This window comes from Pithys albifrons, chromosome 16 (genome assembly GCF_047495875.1).
Source record: "Pithys albifrons albifrons isolate INPA30051 chromosome 16, PitAlb_v1, whole genome shotgun sequence".
Lineage (NCBI taxonomy): Eukaryota > Metazoa > Chordata > Aves > Passeriformes > Thamnophilidae > Pithys > Pithys albifrons.
Window position 1 is genome coordinate 12,282,336 of NC_092473.1, and position 26,128 is coordinate 12,308,463.

A 26,128-nucleotide genomic window follows, 5' to 3' on the forward strand; every position below is an offset into this window, starting at 1 on the left:
TATTTTAGTACCTTTTATACATCCCTGAGCTTAACTCAAGCCTCATTTCTCCCTCACAGCAGACAATGCTGGTGGTGCCAGGAAGAGCAAAAGGGAAGATTCTGAATGCTGGGTTGATTCCCAGATGAAGAGCCTGGTGCCTCCTCTCCAATTCACACCAGCTCTCTGCTCATGCACAGCTGTGCAAGGTGGGAATGCACCAGAGCTCATTGCTGGCTGGACAGGGCACTGCTGAAAATTCAAAACTCATCCAGCATCAGAAAGGAAAGTTTTGGCTTTCCTTTGTCCCCATATGTGCAAGGACAAACTCTCCAAAAACAGGATTTGTTCTAAGTTACAGAACTATGTAGACATAGGCCCATATAGCCCCGTGAGCTATCCCACCATCCTCTGTTACAGAAGTATCTCAGATACAAGATTAGAAACCATAACAACATCTGTACATGTAAGAAAGCTCCAGATACTATCAGGAAGCTATATTTTTTCCCTAAGAAACCATATCATATTTACTTAAAGGAAAAAATGCTGTACAGTGCAAGTAAAAGTCGGTTATTGTTATCACAAGTCTTACAATACTTGATAGTTTCTCTAAACCCTCACTTCCTATACATCCATTTTCATAATTTCAGAACAAATATTCATAGTAAGTTACCAACCTTCATATTACACAGAAGAACCTTAATAAAACAGCAGCATCTGCAAAATGAAAGCAAATACAAAGAAAATTTGTTGACTTTAAATGCTGGGGGGTTGATTGTTTCTGCACTGCTGAGCTGCCACAGCAGCTCTGTTGTTGGGCACAATGTCAGTCCTGGAGAGATGCAAGGCTCCCTTGTAATAAGGACAGATTTTGGTGTCCAGTTCTGGGCCCCTCAGAACAGCAAAGACATGGAGTGGGTCCAGCAGGAGCTGCAAAGGTGATGAAGGGACTGGAGCATCTGTCTTACAAGGAAAGGCTGAGGGAGCTGGGCTTGCTCAGGCTCCAGAGGAGACACTGAGAAGGGATCTCACCCATGTCTGTGATTGGCTGCAGGGAGGGGGCAGGGGATGGACCAGGCTCTGCTTGGGCATGCCCAGCAATGGGACAAGAGGAACTGCCAGGAACTGATGCCCTGGAAGTTCCACCTGAACGTGAGGCAGAATTTCTTTACCATGCAGGTGATCACACACTGGAACAGACTGTCCAAAGAGGTTGTAGTCTCTGTCACTGGAAATATTCCACAACTGTCTGAACACAATCCTGTGCCACGTGCTCTGGGATGGCCCAGCCTGAGCAGAGACATTGGACCAGATGACCCACTGTAGTCCCTTCCAACCTGAACCATCCTATGATTTTTAAAGAAAAAAAAAGTTGCAAGCTTTTAAAACAGAAACATCTGAGGTTTTAAAGAGCAGCAAATTTGGTGTCTTTTCCTTCCCACTGTCTTCAAAACAACAAGTAAAGTTTGATAGAAGAAATCAAATGCAACATGATGCAAAATTTACAGAGGAACACAAGCAATCAAGGCTTCCTAATTTTCTTTTTAATTTCCCTTTTGTTCCTGCTGTAGAAATCAAGAAGCAGTGGGGAAATAATGCAGGTTTCAAAAAAGACAAAGGTTAATTATTCAGATATTTGTTTAGATGCAAAGCTGAATGAGTGATGGGATACCTGACTTGCTACTCCAAAATAAATCTGCACTGGCTCCCAGAATGATTAAATGGATGCAATAAAGGAATTATTAAAATAAATTTAATTAATGTAGTTCTGTGTCCAAGCTCTATGGCCATTAAATCATTTGCACAGACAAAAAGCAGACTGATTTATCATGGCCATTACTGCCAGCCTGTAAAGCCAATAAAGTTTACACTGAGGTTTCAGGCTCGTGGACAGAGGACTCCAACATGCCAACTGTGCCTCAGGTAGACACTGTGTTTTAGCTCATTCTCCATTTGTGACATTTTAGACAAACAGGCACTGGTTTAACAATTCTGATGGATTAAGGGGCTTTCTACTTGGTTTTGCTTAGTGGTTTTTTTTTTAAATGGCAGCAGCAAAACAAATGGTCCCTGTTGTAATATGGTACAGGATCCAAGCAAGTGTTCTCAGACTCTGTGGCTTCCAGCTTGTGCTGAATGTGAAGGTTGGTGTAAAGCAGCTGCTAAAAGATACAATTTTGTGATGTGGGAACTGAAGTTGCCACTCAAATCACCATAAACATTTTACAGGACCATTTACTAACTGTTAAGCCATGATGAAATCAGAACAGACAAAACCACAGGCATCAGTTCTCAAAGAGTTTTAATGTCAAAAGGTATTAAATGAAGCCATGACCCATGTGGAGATCACAGGCACCAGCACTGCCACTTCTCTGAAGGAAGTTTCAAAGCTGAATACTCAACAGTTATGAAATGTCAAACACATCCATGGAACCATCCTCCAGTAACTGCCTCTCTTCCCACGCTATTTTAGCTTTTAAATTCAGCAGGAGTAATTAACCTTCTGGAAGCAGATGTATGAAATCATATTTTTGAAGATTTATGAGTTGCAGATGAAATAATTGCAATTAACAGATAAACTAGAGCTGCTCCTCAGCACCACATTTGTAGCCAAGCCCTAGGCTGGTCAGAGAATCCTTGCACCTCAGGGGCTGCTTTCTTACTCCTCCTTTAGCAAAGGTTCCTTGGTTAAGAAGCCAGTGGGGAAGATATGAATAAGATTCCAATGGTTTTCACCACTTGAGTCAATTTGCAAAGCAAAAAAATCCTTACTGATGGCTTAGAGCTTGCAGGGACAACACCAGGATATGCAGAGGGCTCTTGTAGCTCTGTTATAAAGAGGTCTTGGTTAGAAATGAGAAGACAGCTACACTGTATTAGATAGATAGATAGATAGATAGATAGATAGATAGATAGATAGATAGATAGATAGATAGATAGATAGATACTCACTCAGCTATACAGGGTACAGAACTTGTTGATCCTTTTTATGAAAAGGAAAGAAACAGAGCATCCTCCTCTCCTCACATTTCAATTGATGCCTCAAAGTGTAAACCAGCTCCTCAGATGAAAGGAAAAGGAGGAATTTTTTAACAATGAAATTCATTCTCAGCTGTGACAGGTTGGGATTTTTTTTTCCTATTTCTGCACTGACTTCACTAAGCAGATGATCCTGGAGTTGCAGTTTAAGCCTTTCAGTGACTTGCAAACATCCTCCCTGCACTAAAAACATCACTGCAGTGGACACTGCTGCTTGTTTCCTAATTTTTATGACCTACTATATTAAAACCAGTTTAAATGTAATAAAGCCTGTAACATTTACAGCTACAAAATATGGAAGGACTGTAAAATTAGCCAAGCATAAAAGTAAGGGAGTCTCAAACATCCTCTGCTCACTTTCCAGGGACAATATACACAGAATTGGCATGAACTACAAAATCAAAAAGAATTTAAATCAAATTAAAATTCAAACAACCTTTTCTGCTGCCTGCTAGGGACTCAAGGGACATTAGCACACACAGACTCACTCTTCTGCATTGTTTCCTCAGGTTTTCATTCTCGCTTTCTAAAATTTGTTTATAAAAGTGGTGATCTGAAATATTGATGATTTACTCTCATACATGATTTTGCTCAGCTGCAGCTGCTTTGGCAGTGATGGCATACTTTTTCTCTTCATTTCATACTCCACCCCTTTTCTGCAGAAGATGGAGTTTGAACACAGGATTTTTAGATCATAGAATATTCTGAATTGGAAGGGACCCACAAGAATAGTCCAATTCAACTCCCAGCCCTGCATAGGACCCACCCAATAATCCCATCCTGTCCCTGACAGCCTTGTCCAAATGCTCCTGGAGCTCTGTCAGGCTTGGGGCCATGACCACTGCCCTGGGGAGTCTGTTCAGTGTCCAGCCACCTTTTGGGTGAAGAACATTTTCCTAATATCCACCTAAACCTTCCCTGACACAGCTCCAGGCATTCCCTTGGGTCACAGAGAGCAGGGACTGGAGCTGCCCCTCAGGAGGAAGCTGCAGACCCTGATGAGGTCTCCCCTCAGCCTCCTCTTCTCCAGGCTGAACAGACCAAGCGACCTCAGCCTCTCTCCACATGGCTTCTTCTCTACACCCTTCACCACCTTCATGGGTTGCTCTCTATTTCTTCCTGCCTCACCTCCCCTCTCCTTCACTTCATACACACCTTTACAATACACAAGGCAAACCAGCAAATCCACACTGAAACAAAACTTAAGACTGTCATAACAAATCCCTGTGTAGTGCCAAAACAAAGCTGTTCTCAGCCATTCCTCTCTCTCTGCCATTCCAACAGTACAAGCATGAACTGTGCAGGAGACTAAGGCAGGGTCTCTTTGCAGAGTGGGCTGTTCCAGAACCCCAAAACACTGCCAGCTTCTTCCTGTCCTTAGGAGGGTTACCACTGTTTTCCTCATAGGATGCTATTTGATGAATGGGATACAAAGCTGATTGAAGCAAACCAAAATCTATCTGCTTTATCACATGTTTATATTGAGCAGAATTCAAAACAACATGTTTGGAGCATAAGAAAAAGTGACAGGATTTGCAAGTGACATGAATTGCTCTTTGGGAAAGCCCTGAAGGAGCAGTGACAAAGACATGCTTTGATAAACACTGTCATAAGGTTTGTTAACTCCCACCAGCCAGAGAGCAGATCTCTGACTTGCTTAACATCACACACAAGGCCTGGGTCAAAACCAGAGCTGAGAACAAAACTGTTTCCAAAGGTTCACTGAGTTTTGAATATTTCTGCAGTCTTGCCTTACACAGGTCTCTCAATTTCCATCCAGCCTCTCCCTCATCCTGTTAACCTGAAGCAGCATTAATGCATTAAAGAAGCACCACATGATAGACCATAAGCAGAAACACATATCCCTGTACCACTTAGGAAGAACACAGGTAACACTTACTGTACTTCAGAGAGGTTCCAGTCTAGGCCAGGTGTAAATACACAGGAGACATACATGGCTTACACCAGCAGCTTCCTTCTCAAACAAGTCCTGGTTCATCTCTGCTGGAGAACTTCTGCTGGTCCCAAATTTCCTGCACAACCCCTGACCTCCACACAAGCCTCTCCTGACACAGTGGTGAGTACACAGTGGCATAAAACCCAGTTTGGGAATATGTAAATGGTTCTGTATCAGTAACTACCAGCAAAGTGCCATGGATTTTATGACATATCCAATTTTTCTCTCTTCCAAGAACATGGCTCAACATTTTGCAGCAGAGACAATGATGGTGGGTTACTTTTTTTAAGGAAGGTAACTAGAAAAGGAAGTTATTCTTTAAAAATGCTGTGGGAAAGATTTCAATTAAAAACTGGCCTGACTGACCAAACATGGCAGCACAAACACTGGCTCCTTGGCTTCATTCAGTTCTTTAAGAACACGAGGAACTTCTTCGAAGTCTGTGCACGTTAACAAAAGATGCCACTCACTTTATTTTTAAACCATCAAAGCCAGTGATGTCTGAGGTTGTCTGACCAGGACTGCCAGGTTTGCAAGCAGAAAGACACTGCAACTTCTGTCAGCCTCAATGACAGCTACATTATCCATGGGAGCTGCAACAACTCTTCCCTCTCTTGTTCAGTTCTCATTCAAGAGTTAGACAACCATCTCCAGAGGACAGGAAATGAGAAACTACTAAAACTTCATCCAGTCTCACTCTTCTGTATTCAGTTCAAGACCTTCAGCATTAATTCAGGGAAGAGGTGAAGCAACTACTTTAATTAAAAATCAAAATTAAAAGCTTGCAAAAACTGAGGAATTTCTGCCTTATACTTGGCAGGTGCATTTGAAACAAGGCCCATAGTTCATCATTCTAAGTTTGTCTCTGAGCAACAAATTTTCCAGAGGAGTTAGAATGAATTTCAAGTCTCCTCTGACTTTAAGTATTAATGAATATTTCCTCTGTAAGTTCAAGAATGTCCACCATTGCTGTTTACACTCAGAACCCTCACCTTCAAGCAGCAGCCTGGTAAGATGACACAGGCTGGGGCTCATCCTCTCCACAAGGCAAAACTCTCCCTGCACTTCAGAATAACCATGTTATGAAGTTCTTCTGAAAAAGAGCACATTCTACTGACAGCAGACCTGCACTCTGGTTTATGGAGACAACTGGAATGCATCTTCTCTTTGCATAAAGGCATTTCCTTGGAGGGATGTGCAATCCATGCAAATGAAAGGTTTCCAAAAGGTCACTGGCAATATAAAATGTAATTAGCTTAAAAACATCAAGTATTTTTAGGCAGCACTCTGCCCCAGGTTATCTTACTGTTTCTTGGGATTTTTTATAGTCACAGTTATTATCAGCATTTTTTCTCCCTTTCGGATGCAATCAGAAAAGAAAAAAACTCTGACAAATACACTGTTAAAAGACATGATGTTAAACAGGCAAGTTAGAGACTCACCCCATGGCTGTGCACTGCACTACACATCATGACAGGAGGTAACACAGCAGCAGGTGCACTTTTAGTAAACAGAACACAGTTAAAAAATAAACAAGCCACATTATACTGCTGTTAAGTCCAAACAGTTATTCAAAACTAACAGCAGATTTTGCCATAAGCACCAACATCCCACTCAGTATCTATGGCTGGCCTTTCACAGCACCAGCACAGCCCACAGCACCTGCAGTGCAAGAGGCAGGAATACCCCAGCTCAGGGAACATGCTCGATCCTGGAAAGTGTTTGGACAAACAAAACTCTTTCAGCAGTCACTGTATTGGCAGTTCAGACTTGCTGCTGTGCCTGAGTGCCCAGAGGAGATAAGTCAAACAATGTAGCAAAATTATTTTATTGACAGTCTAGAAAATAATATTTTTGGTTAATAACAAATTGAAGTTCTAGTCACTTATAACTGCAACGCTGACACCCCAGTGCTGAGTCAGTGAAGCACAGGATTTACTGGCATGTGGCTCCAACAAATACATGACACACACACTGCCTATCTGCTTGCAAGTTCCTTCTATATTGGAAAAGTTCACACTGCTGATTGCCTTATCCAAGTATCCAAACCCTGCTCATGTATCAGAATGAATTAGATGGAGTCTCCTTCTGACAGATGTGAACAGCCCTCTCATCTCTTCTGTCAGCCACCTGCCCCTGTCCCAATTCCCTTCTTTCTCAAATTGTCCAATTGATTAATCTAGTTAAACTCAGAGCAATTGTTTTCAACCTGCATTTAGCTTAAAGGCTTTTGCTTCTCTATCAGATCCCAGCTTTGGCCGTGTGCCCACATGCATGTCTGTCTGCTAATCCTATCAGTGGGTCTAATAAAAGGTATTACTTCTCCTTACAAACCTGGCTCTGCTGATTCTTCTGTGAAACATCAAAATGCACTCTGACTTCAACAACCTCCAATTCTTACACCAGAACACCATTTGCAGAATGCAGAGCAAGGCATAAGAACCAGATGAGCAAGTCCACTCAATAAATTGTGAGTGTGACACAGCCAGACAACCTGTGCTGCAATTCCATCCCTGGTAGCACAGGATTCAACAAGAGCAGATGGAGCAGTCCTGCCCCACACTCCCAGCTACAAGAGAAAGGGCTACAAAGTGACTTCAGTCTTGTTCTTGAAGGAGATAAAGATGCATCAACACAAATAATACATTTACTTTTCAAAGGTCAACTAATGTATTGTCTTGAAAACAATTTTAAAGAATGCAAGGTGCAAGAAGAGGGACTTTTTCATTAGGATAAGCCATGGGTATGTGCTGCTTTGTCAGTAGAGTCCCATAAAAAGAAACCTCACAGCTTTTCTTAAAGCATACGCTCTTTTTTATTAGTTGTAGATGCTTTGGACTCTATGTGCTGAAACTGCCACAGGCTAGATCTGATAATCCCTTATTTGTACAGTCAGAAAGGGACACATTCTGGTTTATTTCCATAAATATTTCAAAAGCTTTCTCTGGCTGAGAAACAGAGCCTCTTCAGTAGCTTTTCCACTCCTAAGAATTTGATTGTTGTTGCTTGAATAAAAGGAAACCTTGGGGGGTTTGTTGTGGGGGTTTTGATGGGATATTTTTGTGTTGTTTTTTTTTTTACTGATTTCCATCTCTTAACAGTGAGAACATATTTTAAAAGTTATGAATATGAACATTGTTTTAAATATTGAAAATATGTAAAAACAGTCCATAAATAAAATATGACAGGGAAATTACATTTTGCTGGAACACTGTTCTAAACTCTTAACAGAACAACATGCCCAAAGCCTTCCTTCTGACCACACATCCAGCCCCATCGGGCCCTCTGAATGTCACATTTTACAACAGTTTTCCTTGTATGGCTAAAGATAAAAAAATGAGTCACCAGCAACAAAATAACTGGACCAGCTGCCAACCAGCCCTCCTGAATCCATCTCCAACTCTACCCCCTCTCCTTCCTCAGGACAGACACATTCCTGCAACAGAATGACTGGACTGAGAATTAACAGAATTTCTTCTAATCAACAGGGCATGGCTGAGCCACTTCTACCCAGACCCACACCAAATACTGTTTCAAAGAGACACAGAGAGGAACTGACTATATATTTCCCTTCTGTGATGCTCATGCAAGAACAAAGAAATCAGTCTGAATTTAAGAAAGGGTGTTAAACTGACAGAGCGCAGGCTTAGACCAGATATAGGAAGAAATTCTTTACTCAGACAGTGGAGAGGCACCAGCACAGCTGTGCAGAGAGGTTGTGGATATCCCATCCCTGGAAGTGTCCAAGACCAGGTAGGATGGGACCCTGAGCAACCTGGTCTGGCGAGTGGCATCCCTGCCCATGGCACAGGGGTGGAACTAGATGGTCTTTAAGGTCCCTTTCAACCTAAACCAGTCTGTGATTCTGTGATCTCAGCTCTGCACAGAAAGAGTTTCTGAGAGAGGCATATTCACATCAAGATGTTCTACAGCTTCTTCTTTCTTTTCCTCTCACTTGTAACATTTTTTAGCTAATTGGCTCCAGAATTTATAATCCTGGTGACAGCACCCTGGCTGTGCAAGGCAGGGAAGGAGGAGGAGGAGGGGAGGGAAGGCAGAGCAGCTGCCAAGGCTGCCGGCACCATCTCCCGTTCTGAGCTCGTTACTGCACAGCACCAGCCCTGCCTCGGGATGCCGATGCTCCTCTCCCTCACCCAGGCAGCTCAGGGTATCTCATGCTTAGAAATATCACAACCCAACTTAGGGGGTTTTATGCAGACTCCAGAAAAAGCAAGAATCCAAATATGAAGTGCAGCTAAAACGATGGAATTTGAAAAGGAGAAAATTAAGCAGCCGGGGGGGAAATGTAATTACAGCAGGGGAAAAAAAAATGTGTTTCACCATTAGCATTGCACAATAAGAAGGTTTGTCAGGCACCGGTTTAGCCTACACATGTTCACATCCGTCAGCATTTCCATGATAAATCCTAATTTTCGCCATTGTTGATCACATTGAACTAAAACTTGGTATGCAAGTTTTTAGCACAGATGCTCAAATAAATTATGCACATTAGTCATTTAACTTTCAGAGCAGCAAGAGAAAGCTGCTTTTTGGGAGAGGGGTTGACTGCAATGTATGACAAGGGTTTTTTTGCCTTACACAGCTAAAAGACAAGCAGCTTACTTCTTTATTAAACTTTCCAAGCTGTATGTCTTTTGTATAGGTGATAAAACTTTGACAGTAGGGGAATATTTATAACTAACTAAAAATGTCCTCCCCCCATCACTGTTGATATACACAGAGTATTTCACTCTGTGCATTCACATGTGCACACAAGAAGCCATGAAGAATATTAAAAAGAAAACACATAATGAAAATACCAATAACAGCAGGCTGAAAGTGGCAGGCAGTAGAGATGATGTGATCCAGATGAGAAATTGTTCAAGAGGCGATTAGTTATGGAGCTGAACAAAGTGTACGTGCAGATACAATCAACTGATTGAGACATCCCAGGCCAGACAATCTGTTTTTCAGACATAACCATATTCTGTGCAGTATTTGCAATGACACCACTTCACAGCAATTATAAAATCCAAGAGAATTCACATTCAGCTCGGTAAAATGTCTCAGTGTATTCTGCCTGTCCCCCTCAATATGCTTCAAATAAACAATACAAATAGTACCCTAAAATATTTCAGCAACTAGTAGGTGTTCAGGTAAATGAGTATAAAAACACAGAAAATTCATTCTGCATTCTGCCACCAATCTTCCTCTGGCTTCTCATGGCTGCTCAGGAAAGCTGTACTGGAGTTCCAGCATTACAAATTAAGAGAAAAACTGTTACACACACCCTTGTTTGATTGTTGACAACTTCTCAGGAAACACTTTGACAGCTCAGGAGCCATGGCCCTGTAGTTTGATTTTCAGGAGCCATGGTCCTGTAGGATGATTTTCAGGAGCCATGGCCCTGTGGGATGATTTTCAGGAGCCATGGCCCTGTGGGATGATTTTCAGGAGCCATGGCCCTGTAGGATGATTTTCAGGAGCCATGGCCCTGTAGTTTGATTTTCAGGAGCCATGGCCCTGTAGTTTGATTTTCAGGAGCCATGGCCCTGTAGTTTGATTTTCAGGAGCCATGGCCCTGTAGTTTGATTTTCAGGAGCCATGGCCCTGTAGGATGATTTTCAGGAGCCATGGCCCTGTAGGATGATTTTCAGGAGCCATGGCCCTGTAGTTTGATTTTCAGGAGCCATGGCCCTGTAGTATCATCTAAAGATACTATATGAGCAGAAACAGATGTGTACCACATGCTTTTTGGGGAGAAGGGAACCAAAAATTTTAAACAGATATGGATATTTAGGAATGAATGTGTTATTTGCCTTAAAAATAGTGAGGTGCACACTAGGCAGGATACATGAGCAGAGATGTTTGTTTTCATTCCTGTGGTCTTCTGGATCTCATGTGAGAACATGAGAAACTCGAGGCACTGTTTGAAGTGACTCAGCACAACCCCAGTAAACACAAAGCTGCTCCAGAAACCAAGTCCAGGCTTCTTGGGCTACATTTATCTCCCTCATCATGGAACCATCCTGGTGACTTCAAGACTGAGTCTAAAGAAATTCCCAAACTGATGGTCCCTCCTCCTTCCAACTCATACCTCGTTTTTCAAGGCACGTTGCCACATTGCAGAGGCAATAAAAGACAAATCCCTAAGAACAGGAAATCTTAAAGCACTACAATTCCCAGAGCTCTATACAAAGCTTGGTAGCAGGATGAATATATGGTTTTACATAATACTACTGGTTTCAAAGTAGAGTATTTTTGTACTGCTGCCTACTGCACAGCTGAGATTACAATTCCTCCCTTTGTATTCCTGTCACAAATATAACATGGATGGGGGGCACTCTTCCTTTGCCCATCAGCCTCCTGTAAATCATTAATTTGATCATAGCATCCCTCTGCTAAGAAGGAAAGAGTAAGAATAATGAATATAGATAAGTTTTGACTTCTAATTACTTCAATAATTCTAAATATTCATTCTAGTTTCTGAGAACTCCAGACTGGTATAAGATACATCTATTTCATCTAGAATTTTTAGGAATTTTAATCTCACAGAATGAAAGATTTATAGCACAGATGTGAGTCATGCACTGAGGAGATGCAAGGCTGACTTCTCCTTCCTTAATTTTTACAGTGCAGCTCCGTGATGAAACAGAGTCTGCTGTACGACACACTGCCAGGAACAGTCTGTGCTTCCTAGCAAATTAACTGTTTATTTTTACCCATTTTTCTGGTCAATAATGCACACTGCTCCCAAGGGAATGCCGAATCAGCATCTCCAGGTGAGCACTAACAAATAAAAGGTATTGTTCATTCTGGTAATAAAGAGATGCACAGACATCAGGGATGTTGGCAACAACAGCGAGGGTCAATCACAACCCTGGAACAAGAACTATTAAGAACAGAGTTAAAGAGCTTCTGCAATTTTTTTAATCATTGGAAGTGATCAGAGCACTGAAGAGCAGCACTTCACAGATTATCCTTGAATGTTCTCCCAGAAGTACAGTCAAATAAAAGGTAAGACAACAAGTATTAATATTTGTACTGGTTTTGCACTATGCAGTTTCTACAGAGCTGCAGGCTGAGAAGATGGTACAGTTACCACCACATCTGTCCCCTCTAGGCTGTTCTTTAGGTTTCTCTACATATTTCCTTTTAAACAGTAGTCCCATGAGCTTCAAAACCAAAATTGCCTGGTTTCCTACAGGTTTTTCTCTCCAAAGGTGTCTATTGACTCAAGCAGATTTCTATTTCTCATACCAAAATGATATGAAACATGAAAAGCATGAAACGATGCCAACAACGTTGCCATGGCACTATCAAATGCCACAAGCCTTTGGTAAGTATGGTATAGCAGGAATTATGGACTGTGATGCTACCAGGGCACCAGGCTCAAGGTGGCCCAGGAGGGCAGGCCTTCAAAGGAGAATAGGACATTCAGGAGAATCTATTTGCTTGCAGGGCTCTGATCCCAAATAGAAAATGACCTCGGGATGTCTCTCCTGGAGATGGAGATTTGATTTCCCTAAAGTTGCTGCAATTCATTACTTCTGAGACCTCTGCCATCTGCCAAACTTGTCAGAACACAACTTGCAAGTTCAAAAGTGTAGGGTAGGCACAGACAATCTCATCTACATACACACACAAAGCACTGTAATAAGCTTCACTTCCTCAGGAAATCAAGACTAAAAATGGCATAATCATGAAAAGCAAAGGTCTGGGCAAAATCCCATGTTTTTTTGAATTGGAAGCATAAGTCAATGTCTTGGTTAAATTATTTTTTGCCTTCCTATTTTCTGCTAACTATGTGATGGAAAAAAAAATAGGAAAGCTTTGTATCTACCCAATTAGAGCCATGGATAACCAGATGCTGCTCTAGAAGGTTACTGCTTGAATATGTAGATTGGTCACTTAATGGGACACTATGAAGTACCTTGTGGTATGTAAGTGCAGAAAAGATGCATTTTTGGAGAACAGAAAGAGCAATACCTACAGTCATTTCTTCATAACCTCACTCTGTAAATGAATGCAGAACCTGCCAGCAGTTAATATTGCCCTGAAGCACTGTGAATAAACATTTGCCTGGCATTAGGTACACAGACACCTCCACACATAAATCAAGGTGCAATGTGCCATACAGATGAACAAAGAGGAAGGGGAAAAAAAATCTCTACCTCGTCCTGTATTAGACATTAAGTGCTTCTTTTGATCACAAAATAACTCATAAAGCCTATTAAAAAGCTAGCACTTCTCTCTCTGTCAGATAAAAGACACTTCACTGTAATTAAACTTCTGTCCAACTTTCCAGAAGATTAGGGGAAGAAGTCTGACAGGCTCTATTTGTTTTTGAGATTGACACTCCTTAGGACATCCAAAAAAAGGGAAGATGGGCAATAGATCTACAACACCTCTGAGCTAACAGCACTTATGGAGATGGACAGCTCTGGGCTTATCATCACTCATTCATTGGGGTTTTTATTAAAAAATCCCAAAACACAATCCCTGCTGCCCAACTCAAAAGCATTTTCTGTTCAGTTTGCCAGCTACATTCCCCAACCTTCAGTGGTTTGGGGGTTTATTTCATTTAAAGCAACAACACACAGAGCAGGTTGTTTGGGTAAATCAGTTTAACAGGATTCATATGAATAAAAGTGGTAAACAACCATGACTCGTGACAGAACTCTGTGAGCACCTGGAATAGGAAAATACTCTTTCAAACACATTCTATGTGTCCCTTTTCCCACAAGAAATAATGTCAAAACACATGGCTGGGTTTCTGACACCAGGGATGGAAATAAGCCATCAGCTCCAGAACTAAAGATTTACTGCTCTTCCATTTTTGTGTCCTTCATCCTGTCCAGAACCAACTTCACCTACATGTTTCCATATATTTGACTTTCCACAAGACATCTCAAGGTCCAAAGTCAATAACTGCACCTTGGCAACAAGAGCAAAAGCAGAAATGATCATTCTGGGAGGTACCACAAGTAACCAAAGAAGTCCATTTTCACAGCCTGGCTTTCAGAGCTGCAGCAAAGCTCGAGCTGTGAGCAGCCTCATTCCTTCCTGTGAACCAACTAACAGGACAACGCTAATGAGAAGGGAAGTTTCCCCCTACATTTCCAATTCTAGAATACTTTTCCAGGATTGTTTTAGGAAATCTCCCCAGAGACTCCAAATATGCAGCCAGAAAGCAAGCAAAATAAATATGCAGCTTTTCTCACTTTAAAAAAATAGTGCAACTACTACATCATTTTTCCATAAGACAAAAGCACATGAACCACTTGTCCGACTTTCCATATTATAAACTACAACCATCAACACAATTCTGTGCACAATTCCTGCAGCATTCAGGGTCAGGGGGGAAAAATGTGCTCTCACTAATGGTGGCTGCATGGTTAACTTGACCCACTAATTAAACACCTTCCTTTCATCACCTTTTACTAAACAGCAGAGCAGGTACATTTGGTGCTATCAAAGTGACCCTGAGCAGTCTTCCTTGGAGCTTTCAAACCTCTGGATTGTTATCTTTGCTCTGCAGTTCAAAAGCCCCACGATACTTCCTGCTGCTACTGCTGGAAGTATAATTTACTCTATTTATACAACTTCCAGCAACACACTCCAAACCAGCAGTGAGAGTCCATCACACAGGATTAATGGCACTTTCAGCTACATTACTCAGCAATCCTGAAGTTGCCAAGAGAAGTGAGTTGGTGTTCAGTGCTCAAGTGACCCTCTCCTTTTTCCCCATGCTGGCACCACAGGAAGCTTTTCTCCCCCAGGAAAAATAGCAAGCTCCCAGGGAGTCTACACAACTCAAACATGTAAAAAATCACTGTTAAAAGAAATTGATTTAAACCTTTTGTTCAGCAAATTCAGCCCTGTGGTTCCGCGTCTGAAAGCATCCAATGTGAGTGATGGAGCAAATGGGATTTGCATCATCATTTGAGCTCTGGGAGGCCACAAGACACTGGCAATTGCACAGGCTACACAAAACACAGACTGCACTGCAGGTCCCCATGCAAGGAAATCCCAGTGCAAAGGCGGGTTTGTAATGATGTTGGCTCTTTGTGGTGGGATGATCTCTACTGCCTTTTTAATAACACAAACACTGGCTCTAAAAAATGCACCGGAATAAAAGGAAAGCAGGTTACGAATGGAAGAATGGGACAAAATGAATTTTCTCTGTTTAGTGAAGCCATATGCCATTTGGAAAAGGTTGTTACCGTGTGTTTATTAACCATAATGCCCCATTTTAGATCAACTGAGGGACTCTAGAAGCAGTTGAGCTAGATCTGTCTCCAGTTTTACAGAAATGGATGAGACCTCACACAGCAAATATTCCCCTGTGGCACCTTTTCCATGCCTCCTTTATTTTCTGAAGTCACTTTCTGCTCATATCCCCTAGATTAGCAATTAACTCCTGCTTTGCTCCAGAGCATCTCCTGTTACCAAAAAGAAACTGAGAACCATTTGTCAGGTTGTGAGATAAACAGTAGCTGGCAAGTGCCTATCACAGTCACCAACCACTTTTGGAAAGATATCAATACTAAGAATAAAAACCAAGATCACTGCAGTGTAAAGAATGAGTGAAAAAAAAAATCAGCTTGTAAAAAAAAATACCTTCCAGGCACTTTTCTGCCTGTGTTTAAAAGTTTGGTGATGACCAGACAGTCACTGTACAAAACTCAGTGTCAGCCATTTAGGGAAGAGAGTCATATAATCCTGTCTAACTTCACACTGAAACCTCTTCTACTAAATGGAATTTTGCACTGTAGCAACAGGTAAGCCAGGACTGTGATTCTCCACTTCATTGCCATAAAAAAAAATTCAGATGTTAACTTCCAATAAGGTTTTCTAAAGCATCTACCAAATCATTAATTTTAATAGTGAAAACTAATCCAAGCCTTTTATAGCAGGCAAAAATATTTGGTGTTTGTACAGCACATTGCTCTATACACACATAACCACTGACTTTATAAATCAAACATTGCACTTTCAGCACCAAAGGCAACATATTTCAACCAAGGGCAAAAGTACCTGTAGCTGAAACAAAACCAATAAATAGCTGAATAAGTGCTGGGCTCCATCACTAGAGGGAGGCACAATCACATATTAAGTTACTGTAATACACAGACATTCCTGAACACAATTATGAGACAAATAAAAAAGACGACCATCAGCTAAATCTGGAAAAGAATCAGGAAAAGGAGAAAATCGGGTTTTCTTCTTTAACAAGGCTTTATTTCCAAAGACTCAAAACCTTCTCCTGGGAACTTTCAAATCATCTGTAATGAAAGGTTTTTAAAAATGTATCTTATTGCCTACCTTTTATGGCAGAATAAAGTATGTGACAGAAGAGAGTCAAAATTACCAGTTTCAGAAATGACACACAGCATTGCATCAGGAAAATGTTAGAATTTTAATTTAAGCAGCTTTACAGCCCATTTAACTTGAAATCAAAAAGTAATTTTAATCATGTTTTTATTTTTAAACTAAATTGGCACAATTACATCTAGATGAACAGGCACTACCAAAAAGCTGCTTTTTTCAACAGATGATTCCCCTTGGCCATTAATAAACTTCAAAAAAGCACTTCCCTGAGAGGCTGTGAAAGCAGCTTAAGAAAAAAACCCAAATCTGTAACCTGAACACTACCATCATTCTTTTGTTTGAGCATTTAATCAATCATGAATTTGAGGGGTTTCTTGGTTTATTTTTAATATAAGAAATGTGGGGTTTGTATTTGTGAGATATTTTTTTCCCCACTGTAAACTTCTCAGTGAAAACCACAAACCACTTGGCTGGCTCACTCATGGGAATTTACACCCAGATAACCATTTTACATCTGACTAAACAGTTGCATTAACAGCAGCAGCACAACCAAAGCTTTTAACACCCAGCTTGAATCCTGTCCATCATTAGTAAGGTGGAGCCCAAAAGACAATCATCTCTTGAACCAAAATGTGCCCCCTACCCCCAGAGACACATTAGCAAATGCTGCCCACGTGCAGCCCAGTGTGCTCGCCCAGTGCTCCATCACACCCTGTTTGACTGCTTTACATTCAACACCTTTACACCAGAGGCTGAAAATCTCCTCATTCCTGTTGCTTAGACAGGGCAGCTAGAACCCAGCAATGCAAACAAGCCCAGAGGCTTTTTGGAAGACAGAGGTATTGCTTTTAATAAAAACAGACAGAGGGTCTGTTTATGTTTATGTTCCTCTCCTAATGTGAGGAAATAATCAGTGAGGGAAGCAAGATATGTGTGCTGAGGGAGAGGAGCCCTTTCTGTCACACCATGGAGCCCTGCTCAGCAAGGCAGTGCAACCAATGCAGTCTGGAAGGTCAAGCTCTGGCAGACAAATTCATTTCCCCATGAGATATTCACTCCCACACCAGAGCAATGGCTTAAACATCCTCATGTTTCAAATATGTATTTCACTCCATAAACTGCTCCTCCCAAAGCCTTGCAGTATTTTGCCACCAAAACTGACAACAACCTTTTCCAACACAATCTCTACAAACTGGTCTTTTTACAAGTCAAATCACAGTCCTCAGAGCCCTTATTCCCTTTTCCATATCCAGATGGCTACTCTGCACATTTAGCTGTGACATTCCAGATGAAATGGTATGGGAAAGCAACTTACTTCCCCTTACAAATGCTTTAGCTCATAACACAAAACTCAATTAACTCTGCAGTGTATCCACTCACAGTTCTTCATCTTTTACTTCCTGAAAGAATTTAAGGAAAAACCTCTTCATCAGCATGGATGGGAAAGAACAGAAGACAGCACAGAAGGCTTCATGGAAGAGCAGGGAAATCTCAAGGGCTGTTCTCTCTGTGTGCAGTCCCTGTTTCCTTTCCAAGTGATGTGCTACAGCAGTCCTGTTACCAGCACCCACTGCTGGTATCTCTCACCTGTTCATGAAGGTGGAATTCTGCTCCTTCAGGACAAGCTCCCGTTGCTGCAGGGCCACAATTTGCCTTGAGAGATCATCAGGTGTCCTACACAATGAAAAAAAAAAGACATTTTTAACAAATCATTGGTTAAAAAACTATGTTCCATATAAAACCTTAAAACAGGTATCACTGAAAACAGCCAAGGCAATTTCCCAGGGCCAAAGTTGCTGCAGTTCCTGAGAACAACACAGAGCTACATCCTGTCTCACTCACACAAAATCCTGTGTTATTAAAGCCACCACAGCACGATCACAGGAATAATATCAAGAGAGTAAGAAAAGAAAGGAATGTAAATACAGACTGCACATTTCAACACTGGTGGACACCCTCTGCTGGACACCCTCTGATTTGTGTAGAGGTTCAGGTCCATCAGAGGTGACTCAAAGCAGTGTTGCCACAAAGTTACCAGTGACTTCAGAGTCCTTCATACACACTCTGACTCCAGAGCCACAGAGGGGAAAAACAAAACCCATGAGCTCCAAGTAACACTTCAAGTATCACTGATAACCTTTCCTTGTCAATGAGATCAAAGATTTCTACAGATCTGCCAGCAACAACTCTGCACTTGCCAGGAATAGGTTTAGTTTTTCCATCAAATCCAATGACAAATTTTTAAAGGTCTGACAGTCCCAGACACCCCAACAGTCTCTGCAGGGCAAACTGTTCTTTCAGAGCACAAGAGATTTGACTCTAAATGAAGGCAGCTTATAAAAATTAGGACAAGATTTTTGTTCTGAGTCATCAGAAAGGTTTTCCCATCCCAAAAGAGAAGCACCTGTACCACACTTCCTAAAGGAAAGGGAAGGTGGAAAGGGCATCCCTGTATATCCTGGGTACACACATCCTTTTGCTCCACAAGATGCACCACACATAAAGGAGAAGACTGACCCAAAACTTGAAAGTGTTTTTCACAGAGAACAAGTGGGAAAACAGTTTTGCAGCAGTGAAATCTGTGGAAACACAAGCTGTTGTGTCCCCCAAGATGCAATCAAGGTTTCACAGTTGCTGGCAAATTAAATCAGGCCTGGTCAGATTCTACATTATTCAAAAAACATTGTTTGGCCTCTGCATCAATGAAATAATATCACAGATCTGGTTTTTTTTTAACGAGTAAAAAAGTGTATTTGTCTCAATTTTTTTCTCATTTTCTCATAAATTCATACCATCATGTATTAGGACTGAGACAGAGAACTGAAATTAATCCAACAGTAAAATGAGACAGGACTATAAAAGCCACAGATTTCTAGTAATGAGAGTTCCTGAGCGATTTCCAATAAAAAACAATCATCCTCATCTGTTCAGCCATTCAAACCAACAATCAGCTTCCAATCTCAGTTCCAGCAATTGGCAGCTTAAAGTTTACATTCAATTCTGGAAGATATTTTATTGGCATTGGATACCTTTTATTATTTTATTTTTTTAATGGAGCAGCATTGATATGTAATAGAAAATAAAGTCAATGGGTATTAACCCCCCACCCCCCCAAAGAAAAGGTCACTTTCTGTGACACTGAATCATGTCAGGTGATCAGAGACAAAGACACCCTGTGCACACACCCTGCTGTCAAATACCTTTATTGGGAGGTTTCAGAGCCTCTTTCCAAGGTCTGCATCCTACCCTGGTCACCAACAGTTTGGCAAAAGCCAAATTTACAAAATTACAAGCAGAGGAACGACACTGGATGCACCCTAAGTTTAAATCAGAGATTGCAGTTTGAAGAGAATTGGTCCAGTCCCAAACACCAACCAGCTGTAACCACTGCTCTCATTTCACCAGTTCCTGAAAACAATGCCACATAAAGAAAGAAATTTGTCAGCATCCCAACACACAGAGGCATGTCCTGGCCTTGAGAGCCTTGTCTGATGTATATAAATTTTGCTAAGCTCTCTCCATTCCCCACGGAGCATTGATATCAAAACCAGCATTAGAAAGCCAAGAAATCTGCTTTAAGAGCACCTGTGTGACAACTCAGTTTACCAGCCCTACTGGAATCACCACAGCTCCCTGAGGGGAGTTTGAAAACCTCTCCTGCCAGAAACAGCCCCAGAACTCCCTTTCTGAATTGCTGTGTTTGCCCTGCACACCTGCAGGCAGCTCCTTCCCCAGGAGCGATGGAGCCCCTGGAACCACGACACAAACACACCCCGTGTCTGCATCAGCCCTGCAAAGTCCTGTAAGGGACACACAGGACGGGGTGATCAGAGCAGTGTGTCACCAAAACTGAGTCATGTGCTTTGCAATCATAAAGATAACATGAACAACAAGTGGCTTCCAAACTGCAGGTGCAGAAGAAATCACAAACTTCAGTTCCTTTCTCCTGGGCAAGGCACAAGGAGCCAAAAGTTACAACGTTCTTCCTCCCCATTTCCCTCTGCAACAACATTTATGCAAAAACCAAAAAAACCCAAACAGGTGAATTTAAGGCTAATTTGGAAACAAAATTCTTTTTGCAATAAACAAGCAGATCAGTCCAGCATAGCTTAGAGCACAGTAAGGCAGGAGAGGCACAAAACTGCTGTTAACCAAACCTCCTTTGGGGCACAGGTAATTAGAAAAGGAGCAACTTAAGAATGATAAAAACCTAAAACTGTTCAAATTAAGTGAAAAATTAACTTGATGCGATGCCCAACCAAGTCATAAAACTACTTAAAGCACCTACTGGCACTTTTTTTTTACTTTTAACAAGGAAAACAGCTTTTGCTGGGTTTTTATGCCTTTTTTTAAGTGCACACAACTGATAGATCTGCAGAAAAGCTGTTCTTAGTTAAGGATCTATTGCCATTTCAGTATAAACTGTCACAGTGACACACTGAGAATTAGCTGAAATAACATTAAGACTCAGTAAGCAGATGAAAATGTTAAAGAAAAAAATTTTTAATTTATAATTTATCAAAATGTCAACTTCTTACTTCTTCTATAAAATGTTTCAAAATGCACAGCAAAGGAAGATGTTTGATTGTAGCTGGAGATCCAAAATTAAATTTTAACTATGGAAATGCAAAACAAAAGTAACACTAAAGAGAAAAATAGGCACTTCCTCAACTATATTTGGAGAGCCGAGTTCTTCACTGGGTTTTTTTTTAATTAAATTTGATTTAAACCATCAAATTAGTATCGCATTTATAATACTAAATTACTCAGAATTACTTATTTTTGGAAGTCTGCTGAACTATCATTTCTCTTTATAGTTTTAACTCAGTTTGAATATACAATGACATATTTGGTTGTCTCAACTAAGTCATATTAAATTGAAGTGGAACTTTACCAGATTTTTGGCACAGTATTTTAGGTTTTACACTTCAGCACAATAAACTGACAAAGACCAGAGAAGTCTTTACTAGACTGTTTGTTAAGAGAATGAGGCACAGAAAGAGGCCACATCTGCTCTAGTTCTCCTCAATGAAAAACAATTTCCGGGGGTTTTTGTGGGGTTTGGTTGGGTTTTTTTAAAGACAATCTCCTAAAAGCATAAAACATTTGTTTTGTCCTTATCTTTTTTTGCATTATATATAAGGAACATTAAGAAGATTCTGAAATTCTCCTGTCCTCAAAAACCACCTTTTCTATTCTTAAAAAATAATCTTCTTCCTAGGCAGGAAAACAACAGCATCTGAAGAACAAACAGAACAATAACATGACAACAGAAGATTTCTGGAAAGGCAGTTTAGTTGTTTTAAATATTTCTGTATGATTAGAAAGGCCGTGGAATGCCTGTAATAGTCCTTTCCTGTATGTTTGAAGTGCATCTCAAACATCCTTCTCATAAATTTGAGCTCCACAACTGCATTAACTCCTCTATCTCTGGTTTTCAGGACTCCTGTTCATTTCTGAAGCTTCACCAAGTCCAAAAGCAGCTCAGTTCGTGGGAGGATTTGCCCTTCAAGAAAGTTCAGCAAATAACACTAATCCCAACAGCACACACAGACTTCCCAGGACACACCAACACAGAGTCCTGGAGTTTAATTTGCTCCTATTAACTCCAAGTTTGTATGAGAAAGCTACAAATTGCTTAACATCCCTTTCTTCTCAAAACACACAACCCCTCCCTTGAGGCCATTCCCCACCTCTCCTTCACCAGACTAGAGGAAGACATTGCCACTAAAATCTTGTCCAGACCTTGAAGTTGTGATAGTTAACTGAGTTAACTGAGAGTTAACAGCACCTCTGCAAAAAAAAACAAACAAAAACAACAACAAAAAAAAGGCCCATTGAAGCTCCAGTCCAGGTAGTTACACCTGTTTATTTACATATCCATGTCTACATCCTCCCTTTCCATTCCTGACTGTATTAACTAATCCACATGGTCCAGAATCTCCTACACACATTGGTCACAAAAACAAATTCTCAACATTTCTAGGCACTTAGGACACTTTTAGTGTTTTGTAACATTGATTAAAATGTTTTGAAGAGCAGTCACATACTTCTTCAGATGAAGAGCTGTTACAAACACAAACCCAAGGTATACACGAGACTGTTTCTCCAATAAAGTGTCTGCTTAATATTTTATGTACAAAGTAAATGGAGGAAATCTGAAGTGTAAGTGAAAGCAATAAGCAATCTCAGCCTCTGAGGTTCCCTTCATTTAGAAAACTCTTATTTGTGTACAGATAGAATCAACAAATCCAATTGCTTTTTACCAAAGCAAATGTTCCCATTAACCACTTGAAGCAGAAGAACAACTTATTTGTAAGAAAACATTTTAAGTGTTTATAAGTGTCTTGACAATTCTAAATACAATTGATATGTCTCTTTTGAAGCAACTGCAAAATTAGCAATTAATTCAACCAAGCCATAATTTGAAGAGGGGAGGGGAAAAAAAGCAAGAAAATTGTCTTAGATTCCAGTTAATAGACTTTTTTGGAAAGGTTTTTTTCCTCCCAAAGTTAAAGATGTAGCATCATAACTCATCTTTCCAGTTTCATTTCTACTTTAAAGACACAGATAAGGACTCAATGAGATAACATAAATTAATCATTTGGCAGACATTTCAACAGTCCAAACTTCTTCCTCATCCCACCACTGCTCTAAGAGCAAGCACAGAATAAACCACAGAAACCTGCTAAGCACATACATTGCCCAGTGAAGTCCCTCAAGTGAAAGGCTTTACTAGACCTAAAGCAGGGGGAACGTATACACAGGAGTGCCAAACCTGCTGATCTGGAAGACAAAAACAGTCAGTCTTTGGATTCTTTTTAGTTTTCATGCAAAAGTCAGGTCATTGCATGCTCAACCACATGGCATGTAATTTATAGCTTTGCAAGGTCATGGTGAAACAAAAACCATTTTGGCAGGATCATCAAAGTTGGAAGAGACCTTCAATACTCTCCAGTCCAACCAACAACCCAGCACCACAATAATCACCCCTAAACCACATCCCCGAGTGCCACATCCAGTTGTCTACTGAACAATTTGTCCCTGGACAATTTATTCCAATGCCTAAATTTCCTTCAGTTTGATTGAAAAGCATCAGAGCACATGGCTTCATATTCTACACAGAAAGAGCTGCCTTTCCCAAACAGGTCCAGCTCCCAAACCACCACTGTAGACTTTCAGGCTTCTCTCTCCAGGTGCAATTTGGTGAGAACAGCAGAGCCAATCTAACTGCTGCCACTGAAGTGGCCATCACCAGCTCTGCCTGGTTCATTTGCTGCCACTGAGGGTCTGAAGCACCTTGCTGGAACTCCCCCTTTCACCAAGAAGCTGTTAACTGGCTCAGCTCTCTTCTCATCAAAACATGAGCTTCTCCTTGAGCTTCCAGGGCTACCTGAGTCAGGGAACATCAGCCACAGGGAAATGATAAGGGGGCTCAAGGGTGGGACAGAGGAACTGCCAGTCTGGCTCTCAGACTGGAGAGAAGTCAGTGCTGCTGCCTGTGTTGCAAGAGATCCACCATCAGGTCACCATGTTGGGGTGGATGAATGAAGTTCTGGGCTACCTCTCATAGATTTGTTTTCGTACTGCCAAGACTGGACTTCACTAAGAGTCAAATCCAACCTGTGCTTTAAACAGAAAAAATATGTACTACAGCAGAGAAAGGAAGAAGGGAAACAGAGAGTTAACTAGAAAAACAGAATAAAGTATCTTGAGCTCTTCTTAACAACAAGTACATCCCCACACAAGTTCCATTTGTGCTGCTGGTGACCCACAGGGATGTCCTGTAATTGCTCTGCTGTTCCACATTACAGCACAAGGCTGACCACTGGGTACAACCAGAGCAAAACATACTTGGCTCTCCACTCAGCTGCCACTCTGGGGTTTTTTTTTGGCACAAAAGCTAATGATTTGTAGCACAACTATGGAATAAAAACAAAACTAAAAATGTAGTGACTCTAAAATTCTTATTTAGGGTTAGCACACTTTGCCATGCCCTGTTCTTGACTGTCTCCTTAAGCAGAACAAAAAAAACCCACTCTTTTTCCTATTATGATACAGAAGAAGTCAATTCCTTCTTGCAGCATGACTTGCTATGCCTCATCCCATGGGGAAAGCAAGATAAAAAGGAGGGAAAGTCCACATATTTCAATCATGCTGTAACACAAAAGAATTCTAATTTGGTTTAAACTCATTTGCTTATAAAGAAAACACTTATAAGGCAACGAGAAGGTATTTAACACAGAACTCAACAAATATTGAGTATATCTGCAAAGCTGTGAATTATTCTGTCCTATGGTTTTCCAATATAAGGAAACAAAGAGTTCTTAAGGTCTTAAACCCAACAGATTAGAGACTGAAAGGAAAAAAAAAGAAGAAAAAAACCCATGCAAACTTCTAAAGTATCTTTCAGATATTTATCAGCAGTAGGACAGAAGTAGCGAAGCCAGAAATGATCAAAAAGGATTTTAAAAAATGGCTGTTACTGCCCTCATACCAACAGAGATATCAGCACAATCTTTACAATTAGAGAAGGAAATGTTTTTTCTCAATTTGCAATTTAGTGAATGTAATTATATATTAATGATCATGTTGAAAGGAAATTATTGTGGCATACAATTTTGTACCTATTGCCCTTAAGGCTTCAAACAGAAAATGTAAACACATTTAATAATGTAATGTTTCATTTTACTGCAGCAGCAGCAAAAGCTGTTTAAAGTGTTTTTCCCAATCAGGAACTTAATTTGAAGAAAAAAACAACAGCTAAAGGGAAAAATAATGCCATGAAATGAATAAAATCTTCTTTTAGGGAGTCCTAAGTAGGGTTGTTTTTCCTATAGTTTCCCTTTGTCAGTGGAGTTGGAACAATCCTTGTAGCCATCTGGGGTTGGACAGAGAGGACAGTGTGGACAGGGGAGTGGAGGGGAAATCAAACTAATCTAAAGAACAGAATCACAGCAGAATACCAATTATTTATTATAACCATGTGGGTTAGAATCATAAGATTTTCAAGCTCTTGGATAGATGTAAGCAGTAATAAACAAAAAATTAACATCTGAAAACCACAGAGTGAAATACAAAGATACTCTCATTGGAAACAACTCTGAACAGACAGGTGTGGTATCTTTGAAAGAGATTCAACAGAGCATCATTAGAAACTGAAAACTATTCCAGGCCAGTTATTGGGATTACACAAAGTTGGGAAAGGATCCTAATAGCTAAAAAAAATAGAGGTAATAAATGAAACTTCCAGAAGATCAAGCAGAAGCTTCTCTAACTTTCATGTCAATGAATAAAAGCTCATTCAGAGAGTTGCTCCTCACCAAGGTGAGGGCCAGCACCGACAGTTGGTTACAACAAAAGGATCTGATGTAAAAAATTTATCTCCTTATCTTACAAATTAGGCAGCAATATTTATGCAAATGAAAAATCTTAGTAATATTGACATAATTTTACTGAACCTCTGCTGGTTCCATTCTGTGAGGACACTCTCAGGGCCTTTGAAGACACTTGAACCAGCCTAGAAACAAATACCATCAGCTTCTTCTCAAGGAAGGAGTGGGACACAGGGACAAGACACAAAAATCATCCAAATACTAAAACCAAATACAATTCACAGGTATCCAACATGCCTTCTGGCATAACTCCTACCCACATGGAAATTACTAACACAGAAACATCATTTTTCCAGCCAGCCAGGGCTCCTGTCTGACAAGAGCTCATGCTGTAACCAAGGCTGGGTACTCACAATATATGTACACATCTGATCATTTTACAGATTGCACTAAGTTGATTGTCTTGTTCTTTTGACACCTGTCT

The 26,128-nt window shown here is 40.7% G+C and overlaps 1 protein-coding gene across 1 annotated transcript in view; it reads right to left on the bottom strand.

The window, feature by feature from the left end:
- The window catches only part of MAD1L1 (mitotic arrest deficient 1 like 1), a 356,012-nt gene that overhangs the window by 303,086 nt on the left and 26,798 nt on the right, over positions 1 to 26,128 (bottom strand). Inside the window, exon 10 of the mRNA XM_071570868.1 lies at positions 17,897 to 17,983. Within this exon, the coding sequence (XP_071426969.1) occupies positions 17,897 to 17,983 (87 nt within the window). The remainder of the gene's footprint in view (positions 1 to 17,896; positions 17,984 to 26,128) is intronic.